Below are 10,115 nucleotides of genomic sequence, written 5' to 3'. Positions count from 1 at the left end.
GAACTAGTATATGATTCTTTGATATTAGTATGAATGGTGAACCATCCATGTTGTTATATATATGATCTTGACAGTGTGATACTTTATGCCGATGCTTAGAAGGATCTGACCCTATTCGTCTCTTTGAGAAGAGGATCAATGCTAGAAGAGGTAACACATGTTTGTTTTTGCTTCCTGCTCTCTAACCAAGTCATGAAATGTAGGAATCTCGTTATAACTTTTTTTTTTTTTTTAATGTGAGTTTTGTCTAATATACTACTATTATTTTTCCCATTCAGAGATGTGATATAACTTCATGATTGGTTTTGTGCAGAGCCTGGATACGAGTTTGACAAGACTTCTTTGTTGAAATACAACCACATGAGCTTTGGAGGACCTCCTGTTAAAACTGAAACTATTGAAGAGGAAGATGAGCTTGTGCGCCTTGATGAAAATGAGTCCAAGATTGGTACGTTTTTTTTTTTCTTTTATTCTCTTATATTTGCTAAAGAGATTCTCTCTCAGGGCGATTTTTTAACTATTACTTTGTTGCTGATTCCCCTGTTTCTTTGCAGAAGCAGAAGTGCTTTCAGCTCCTCCAAAGCTGGTGTACAGCAAACTTGTTTTACGGTAATCTATTAAAAACATCATATCATGAATACTAGCTTACTCTCTGGATATCTTATTCCCCAATATGTGTTTTCTTTCCCCTCCCAACAGGTTGGCAAAGAAACTCTTGGCTGCAGTGGCTGATAAATGGGATACTCATGTCCGTCGTCATCGATAAAATCTCCCCTCCGGATTGGAAGGTAATAATCTCACTAAGGACCACCAAACTCAAAAGCTTCATTTCTGATAATTTCCCGTCCATGGACATGCCCTTTCTTGTGGATAGCTCCTTTTCGTACTACTAGCTGTTTGCGCTAGAAGCAGCTTCTTATTTTCGTTGTGTGACTGTATACATATATATATTTTCATCTCGTAACTACGGATAAATACTTTTATGAATGTGCTGCACCTATTCTCAGAGTGCACCAGCTGGAAGAATACTAGAGTTTTTCCATTCTTCACTAGCAATGTCTGAAATTGCAGTCATTGAAACCCGACACCCCATTGTCATTAACGAGGTATCTCTCTCTCTCTCTCTCTCTCTAGCTTCAGTTAAGCTTTTGAAATGCGATGACCTTGTGAACTAAACCACTGTTAGAATAATGATGTGGAAAAGGCTGTTGATCTTGCAAAACGGTTCTGCGACGGATCAGCACCACGCATAATTAACGGATGTTCTAAGGACATTTGTTAAAGATAGAGCCCACACCAACACCTCAAGCTTTAGAATTGAAGCAAGAAATGTCAGTTTAAGTTAAGAACAAACTCGCATCTACGTTTGGAGGCTGGGCAGACCTCAGATTTTGGTCGTCGGGACTAGCCGCTCGTAAGTGAAGTGTTGATCCGATGATCTTAATTCTCTAGACCAGGAGATATTCTGGTCCGAAGCTTTTGGTACCTGAGACTGATTTTTTTTTTTTAATAATCCACTGCAGCTCAACATGTTTATTGCTAAGAACACAACATGCCCAAATAATGTACAATCCTAATATATACTTTATATGTAGTCGCTTTAAATGTATGTGTATTTGTGATGATCATCTTTTCAACTTGTATGATGTATCCCATATTTTGAGAAAAGAAAAGTTGTACAATGTGTTTTATCTATTTTTTGTTACACGTTCAAATAGTTCATGAAGTAAACCGATCAACAAAAAGAATTCGTCTCCCAACACAATCCGGTTCAACCAAACACAGCCATGATTAAGAAGAGAGGTCAAGAACACTAAATGTGTTATATGATTGTTCAGTCGAAAAGAAGCTGAGCCGAAGCAGAGGCTGTAGCTACAGATTCCAACTCCTTGAGCATTCGATTCTTCTCCCCCAAAATTAGTTGACAGCGGAGAAAATGTAGCCGTCTTTAAACAAGTAGCATTCTTTAGTACATACGTAGCCATCTCTCTTTCTCCTTGTCTTCCTCTGTACCCGAACCACTCAAAAGCTTCAAGACTCTGTAGTAAACACTCTGGAATAGAACTCGGCGGCTTCCAACAGTTGGGATATCCATGTCTGTGAGTATATCTAAGACCATGGACATAGTTAAACAGTCAACAACAGAGTCATCAGTCTCTTTTTTTTTGTCAAGATTCAAACACACAAATATTGGAAAAATTAAACCGGATAAAAACTGTATTAAAGTGACCACTTACAAGATCAATGAGTTTCAGGAATCTTATTTGGGAGAATCTTGAAGCATACAAGTAACTAGATCCCAACAATGTCCAGCAAATCGACACAAGATTAGATGGACAAGCTGGGTTGAAGATCATACCACGAGGATTCACAACCTGTTTCATATGCAAACTACATAAGTAATATACTAAATAATATACTGAGAGCACGATTTTTATTTAATATTTCTATAGTTGGATATGTTTACCTTTGGAAGTGTTATCCATAGCGTAAGATGACGGACGGAAGTAAGAGCTTTCAAAACTTGTTGTGGGTACTACCTCCTCCACTAAGATTAACATGTGCCCTTACAAGCTCAGGCATGTTTTCAATTTGAAGGAGGTTGCTAGTTGCCATTACCAATACACTTAAGGTACTTCAAAGAAGGGGACGTTTAGCACATACGTCCCACATGTTCTAACCACGTATAGCCTTTGTAAGGAAAGGCACCACGACATTGACATCCATTGGTGGGTCTTGAAGAGACGTTTTGTTTGCGTAAGTGACAGACTCAAGGCTCAGTAGTATTTTGAGAGACGGGAGACGCACGTGAACAGGAACATCGAGAAAAACGAACTTGGTGAGTGTCAATCCCTGAAGCGTTTCCGAGGTATATGACTACTCGGCAAAGTAACAGACCCTTTCTTGGAATAAGGAATAACAATATGAATATGCAGCTCACGCACGTGGCGACTAAGTGCAAGATTAATCCATAGTCCAATATCTACAGAGGAACAGTCAGGGCCGAGACTCAGATGAAGGTGTTCTAGAACTGGTGCCTTGTTTGATAGGAAAGACCTATAAACAAACTGCGTGAAGCTCTTGTAGTCACCATTGTGATTTCTCTCGTCGTATGCAAGTCCTGGAACCAAAGTCCAAAGAAAACGCCATTTTTGGACAAAAGACTTGTGGCCATAACATCTTTCGTAGGGTTGATTGACAATATTCGCAAGAGCAAATCATCCGAAAATGACTGATGTTTTTCATGTAGAAACTAGTCTAGTCTGCTTATTGAAGAAACCCAAAGAAGATCATAAACCATGGTGGTGGAGAAAAGAAAAATTAAACAACAACAACAGTTATGGTGATCACAGCAAAACTCACAGTTATTTTGCTTGGAGATAGCACTTGTAGTGATCTGAAGAGTCAGAAGAGTTTTGATCCTAATCCAAAATTAGGTTTAAGTTTTCTGCCCAGAGGATAATAGACGATCCAATAAACCCTAGATTACCACAGTATATTTTTTAAAACGGTTAAAACGGGCCAGGCTTTCTCATAATAGAATCTTATATCCATCAGTAAGTAGTAAAGTACATAGCGACGAGAGAACATCATCTCGTTCAACATGTTTTCTTATCAACTACTTTGCAACAAAACCACTGTTGCTCAAGAACACAACCAAGGGACTTCTAACTCTATGGAACCCATTTGTCCAAACAATCTCTCCAAATACATAACGACCAGAGGATGTCTTGGTTGGCTTGAACGTAACGTAATACGAGTGTTCTTGTTGGCACTTCGTGAAGACCAGAATCCGCGGCCAGACATCAACTTCCACTCCCACTGGTCTAACGATGTCCACGAAGTAAACCGTGCTTTTGTTTGGACCAACGTTGCTTACAGTACGTTTTATGGTCCTAGTGGATCTTAGCCTCGGTATGGTAATAGATGGATAATTGAAATCAGCATTGGTTCGATAAGAGTGTGATGGAAGGCATGTTGCGGATGATTCTGAATGGAGAAGAAGCATGGACTTGATTTGTTGATCTGTATAGCCAATGTTGCACAAGAAGAGCACGTAGTCTTCCGTTCTTGTAATGTAAACCAGACCAGGATCCATTGCTTTCAATGGGTTTATATGTCCAGCACCGATATCAAACGGGTCAGTGGGTTTCATCGAACCACCAGAGAGGATCAATTCATTGCTCGTGTCTCTTGTACCCGCTGGAAACGGAAATAAGATCATATATTTATGTGTGTTGTAAGTATATAAAACTATATGAGAGCTTATTATTATAGATGAAACCTGTGGTCATGATTGCGCTTCGGATTGCAGCTGGTGACCAATCAGGGTGAGCAGATTGGAGAAGTGCCATAACTCCAGCCACATGAGGACATGACATTGACGTTCCGGATTGGAAGTTCCACTCAACAGACCGGTGGTCTCCTGGTAACAGTGTAGGCGGAGTTTTAGGAGGCCATGCTCCCAATATCCCAATTCCCGGCGCTGTAATATCCGGCTGCACAAACCAAAGACCAATATTCTCACAAAGCTGTGACATCTGACACTATCTCAAATACATCAACACAACAGTAGACTCAAACACATACAACTTATAGGTGCATCAAAAGCGGTTGTACCTTGAGAATATCAGGTGTGAGTGAGCTAGGTCCTCTTGAGGAGAAATATGCAACAGAAGGTGCTGTAATCTCTCCAATAACAGTTTTGCTCGGTCCAACTTTCACCATTGGCACTCTTCAATTTTTTTTTACCAAAAGCAATATAATGAGTTAGTACGTCAGATTAGCTAGTGCATGGAAACTTGGAAACAGTATGTGGGGGCTTACGTAGTAGGCGAACGAGCAAGATAGTTCCTGATCCTAGTCCCACTGATGATATCAACTCGAACTGTTGGGATCTTGTCTACTTCTTCCACAAGCTGTTTTGTGGGGGAGGCTGCAAATATTACGGCTGATGCGTTTGCTCTTACTGCAGCAGCTTGTGCTTCTTCGATGAACTGAACCGGACCCAGAGTAGAGAAGCATAGAATTATCATTTCATTGGCTAGTTTCTTTAACCAGTTCTCCCATTTGCAAACCCTACACACATCAGTCTTTACAGTAATACACCAATTAACACTAATAAGCTATGAATTAAAGTGTTGAGAATATACCCTCCATCAAAATACGTTGTTGCAAGAGCTAATGTACCAATGATCTCCTGAGAAATCAAGCTCTGCCCTGAAAGATTAAAAACTTTTTTTTTAAATAAAAAAAAAAAAACTTTTTAAAGTTCCGTTTCTTTAGCCCACAGAGAAACAAGCTGTAACGTCAGTACCGTGAGAGTGTAACCACCATCTATAATAATGCTTGTCGGGAAACTCCGATCCATCGTCGAAGCCGCAACAGAAACCGCCCAAGGAGCAACGTTCTGAACAAGCCCAGGATCAGGCCCATCATTCCCTCCAGAGAAAACAACACTGATCCCTCTCTCCGCCGCGTGAAAAGCTCCGATATCAGCGCTGGACTCGAAAAACGGCGTCAGAGGCGGCGACGAGCCGAAAGACGCCGAGATCACGCTCACCCCGTCGCGTACCGCGTCGTCGAAAGCCGCCAGATGTCGGCCTCCGTGCAGACCCCCTCGAGATCCTTCCCCAGCACGTCTTATACACCGCCAGCCTCGCCGACGGAGCTCCGCCGCGAGCGGTGCCGCCGGCGAAACCGGAGACGTCGGACACGACGGATCCGACGGCGGTGGAAGCCGTGTGCGTGCCGTGGCCGAGACCATCGCGCGGCGATCTGTACTCGCGATCTCGCGTGCGGTCGAGCTCCCCGTAGGTCTCCTCGAATCCTCTGAGGTAGAATCGAGCGCCGATGAGTTTGCGGTTGCAGTGCACGTCTCCTCCGACGCATTCTCCTTTCCACGACGAAGGTATCGGTTTCGCCTCCGGCGGTTCCTTAAACTCTCCGATTCCGGCCAAATCCCTGATCAGAAGTTAAATGTTAAGAGAGATCTGAAAGACTGAAACAAGGAAGAGTCGGAGATAGAGAAGAGACCAGTATCGAAGATTCCGACGATGACGTCAGAGCCATAGGCGAGCTGCGGCGGCGGAGGAGTATGGCCGGTGTTGTCGACGGTGAGACCTAAGAAGTCCCAACTCCTTGTTGTGTGCAGTTTCAAGCTTCTGCTCTTGAATACCGTTATGACCTGGTTCATTTCTATAGTAACTTCCCGGTTAGTGTTAACCAAAATGGTTACAATAAAATCGATTTTGAAACCGGTCTTTATGATAGGGAATTAGCAATTTAGTAACTTAGGTTCCACTGGTTTACATGTTGATGTTACTAGTTCCACTGAAACAATAATATTTGTTATTGGCTAAGGATAACCAAAACTGAGGTACAATTTTGCCGCCATAATAAAAGAAGGGAGTATTATTACTTGCTAAAGAAGCAGCTTGTGTTGAATTGAGTTTTGCAGAGAAGCCTGAGAAGCCGTAGGTGTAACTGTACAACATGGATCGTTCCGCATCTTCTTTGCTATAACAAGATATATAGATTAGGACATGTACTATAGATGAGTTTTTATTTTGGAGAAGGTAATAAGATAATGGAACCTTGTAAAGACTTGTGAAAGAAGATGAAGATGGTGGCTTGAAGCTAAAGCAGCGTTTTGAAGCCGGTTAGCGCCTAATAGACAATGTAGACCTGCAAAAGAGGGTGAAGAAGACATACCAAAGGCAATCAAGAAACAAATCTGCAAATGAAATGGTTTTCATGCACCGGTTTAGGAGTTAGTGATATACATGAGAAATTGGTGTTGTTGCTTGAACTGATGAGTGAAGAACTAGTAATGTAAGAGCAAAAGAGATGCCACCAAGAATTTTGTCATTGATGTTATAGGACCTTAAACTTGAGTGCCCGAAATTACAAATTGCTGCTGCAAAGCACTCAGATTTATACAACTAATTCAAACTCAAGTTGATATTAATGGTGTATAGGCTCACGAGTCAACATTATTCACACTTTTAGGTCTACAGTTTGTGTAATTAGATTGCTTAGAATTTCTCTAAGAGTAGGAATGTACTGAAAGACGTCTTCCTTTTGTTCTATAGCTTCTCTTTTATCATTAAATCTACAACATGTTGTTAGGGGTCGGTTTAATTGCAGCTAAGAGCCTAAGAGCTAAGCTATAACTAGCTAGTTTGATTAGAGTGTTCCTTTAGAGTTTTAGAGCTCGCGAATTCAATCATTCTAACTTCTACTCTAAGCTAACATTCCTACACAGTTTGTTCCAAAGAACTAAGATTTCATCAATTAACTACAGATCAAAAAACACATACAAACCAAACAGAAGGAGGATGCATGTAATCTTCTTCCTTTTCCTGAAACGCTGCCGTATTAAGATTTAATAGTGTAGCAATCCTGTGCTTCGATCTCATGATTTAGCAAATACAAAATGGTCCATTGGACCTTGTGAAAGATGTCCAATTCCTTAAAACCAAACAAAGGGTGAAGATCTCTGAATAGTATATGGATATATCTTGTTGTAGCAAACCGATGTCTAAAGATATTATATGGATATCTGTTTTGGTTTTATATACAACAGTATGTCTGAATATTATATGAACAAAAAACGGATCATATGCAATAACTGATGTCTAATGATATTGAAGTCAACATGGCAACAAAGGGTGAAGATATGGAAACCCCTTAACCTTTCTGTATACACAAACACAGACAATACCAGGCGGAATCACGGAGTCATCATCTCTTTAACCCCAAAAGAAAAGAACCGAAGCAGAAACGTTTTGTGGGGTTTTAAACACTGTTCGGACATATGGTGTTCAGCGGCGGGACTGTTATGTCGGTAGCCCATATCTCGGCTGAGATGTGGCAGAGACTACGGCGGATCCCACCGTCCGAACGCATTGGCAGCAGCGAGATGCTTAGCCTCGTCTGCTGCTTCCCGCTCCAGGAGCTGGGTCGATTAGCTCTATGGCTTTTAACTTTTCTTTCTCTTCCTCCTCCAGGTTTTCTATTTCCCGAAGCTGACGAAGAGGACGATCGTGATCGCGGTTTTGTTTATGGTTCATATTCAACTGCCATCGCTTCATATTAGTATCACTTTCATTTGCATTTTGAGTGTTCAAATATCAAACCCAGCTCATATTGGTGCCTCTACACTTTGGTTAAGTAGTCTTCTTTGTGTTAATATTGGGTTTTTAAAAAAGGTTGATGAACAGTATTAGTTAGATCTTCATTTCTTTTGTTCTCAAGTCTCAGTCTTTCTTGGTTCTGTAAGATTGGCTTTGTTTGTTTCTTGGGTCCCAAGAAAAAGCTTGTTTATACTACTTTGCAAGTGTGAATTCAGTTCTACTTCTTCAATCTTTATTTTCTTTAGCCATTAGCACTACTGGTCTCTGTAAGAGTTTACTAGAGCATTAATTGTATATACTTAACACTACAAAATGTTAAACTCGTTTGTAGACTTACAAAGAACAAGTCATAAATAATTAACTTATTATTTGTACTGTTGTATAATAGATTGCAAACCTTCGTTTATAAATTATGAGCACATGGTACCATCAATCAGAATCCAAATTATTTGCTTATAAAGAAACAGCAAAACAGCTCATTGGTGTACTACTGTACTCATATTCTATTATTTTCATGATTGTCACAGGAAAGAGAAAAAAAAAGTATAAACTTATGAACTGTATAAACTTTGACCCAGCCCAGCATAGAGTATTACTCCACGAAACAAACAGTAGATAACAACTAAATCTGCTGCAATGTTCTTTCCAGCTGGTATCTTAGTTGATGGTCTCAGCTGAATAACATTTTTTTGGAGTACCAGTTTTTCATTTGGTTTAGAACGCCAAAAATTTGATCATGACATTTTAAATTGATATGATCTAGATATGTTCTAAACTTCTAATGCTTTACCAATTCATCAACAGTTGCATTTTTTATAAATCTGTGGCTATAGTAAAAATTTATACTAGTTAGCTTACAGAGATCTAGTGAAAGATTGTGACTTGAAAACAAATAAGTTTTTTTCTCTTCTGAAAGAATAAAAAAAGTTTAAAAAATTGTACCAAATTGATTGATTGGGTTGGTGTTAAATACACTGTAAAGTGACACATGCACAGTTGGCCTAACACACATCCATGTGTATATATAACCCATAAATGACAACACATAACGGCACACAAACTGACATATGAACTCTTCTATTTGTTGGCTTTATCAAGAATCATTAATGGAGCAATGAAGATGAAGCTCTTCGTGGCTGTTTTAGTGGTCGGGATGGCCTTCTCTGCCGTGCAACAAGCTACCGCCGTGGAAGCTCCAGCTCCGAGCCCTACCTCTGACGCTTCCTTGTCTATCCCGTCGTTTGTCGCTACCGTAGCCACTCTGGCCTTTGGGCTTCTATTCTAAATTTCTAAACAAATTTGTCTTTGACTTTTTAGTTTATATATCTAGAAATCATACTCTTGATTTCATATTCATCTGCACTCATATATTGTTCTAAGAATTTTTTTTTTTAAAGGGTTAAACCCGGGTCAATATTGTTCTAAGAATTGCCACTCGAATATCAATGGAACATCTCTGTCACTTTTTATTAACCAGTGTAGTTTTTGAAACACTCTAGCATTTGACAAGTGATAAGTTAGGTAACTAGATGAAGACTATGCTAGTCGAAATATAGAGCTTAAAGCATTTTAATAAAGGTTAGAAATACATATAGTTTTAGTGGAAGGTGACAACAAGCAGACACCTTAATTAACTGTAAGCTTTATAATCATGACATCTTATAAGAAAAGTATAATATTTACTTAAACTATAACATGACTATTTTAGCCCAAAAAAAAACTACACTAACATGACTTTTAGCTTCAATGTAGTGATTTTTAATTTTGATCATAAAAGTTGCTTTTCGTTGTTTTGAATACTCTTAAACAAGGCCAAGTTGACAAAAAAAAATATTTTATCTCAATCGAAGGTGTGGAGATGTTGCTTCTATTGAAGGTGTAGAGATGTTGCTTTCAATGGAGGGTAACCAAATAGGCAAATACTATAAACATTTGATGTGACATAATTTTGTCAAGATCGTAAGCTAGTGAATACAA

The 10,115-nt window shown here is 39.6% G+C and overlaps 1 protein-coding gene and 3 pseudogenes across 1 annotated transcript; 2 read left to right on the top strand and 2 right to left on the bottom strand.

Annotated features, from left to right (window-relative positions):
• Nucleotides 1-1,341, top strand: part of LOC130510465 (uncharacterized) — a 2,703-nt pseudogene extending 1,362 nt beyond the window's left edge.
• Nucleotides 1,342-1,834: 493 nt separating this feature from the next.
• On the bottom strand, nucleotides 1,835-3,301 carry LOC108853579 (F-box/FBD/LRR-repeat protein At4g26340-like; annotated as a pseudogene).
• A 225-nt stretch (nucleotides 3,302-3,526) lies between these two features.
• LOC130510703 (subtilisin-like protease SBT3.18) lies at nucleotides 3,527-6,196 on the bottom strand (annotated as a pseudogene).
• Nucleotides 6,197-9,252: 3,056 nt separating this feature from the next.
• On the top strand, nucleotides 9,253-9,800 carry LOC130510485 (arabinogalactan protein 13-like). The gene has a single exon (XM_057006840.1). It carries the CDS (start codon nucleotides 9,253-9,255, stop codon nucleotides 9,421-9,423), a length of 171 nt encoding a protein of 56 aa, XP_056862820.1. The 3' UTR covers nucleotides 9,424-9,800.
• The last annotated feature ends 315 nt before the right edge of the window (nucleotides 9,801-10,115 follow it).

The sequence above is a fragment of the Raphanus sativus genome, chromosome 4, assembly GCF_000801105.2.
Source record: "Raphanus sativus cultivar WK10039 chromosome 4, ASM80110v3, whole genome shotgun sequence".
Classification (NCBI taxonomy): Eukaryota; Viridiplantae; Streptophyta; class Magnoliopsida; order Brassicales; family Brassicaceae; genus Raphanus; species Raphanus sativus.
This window is presented reverse-complemented; position numbering and strand designations above follow the sequence as displayed.

Excerpts from the sequence above, each read along its gene's own strand:
- LOC130510485 (XM_057006840.1), top strand. The coding sequence starts at position 9,253 with ATGAAGATGAAGCTCTTCGTGGCTGTTTTAGTGGTCGGGATGGCCTTC.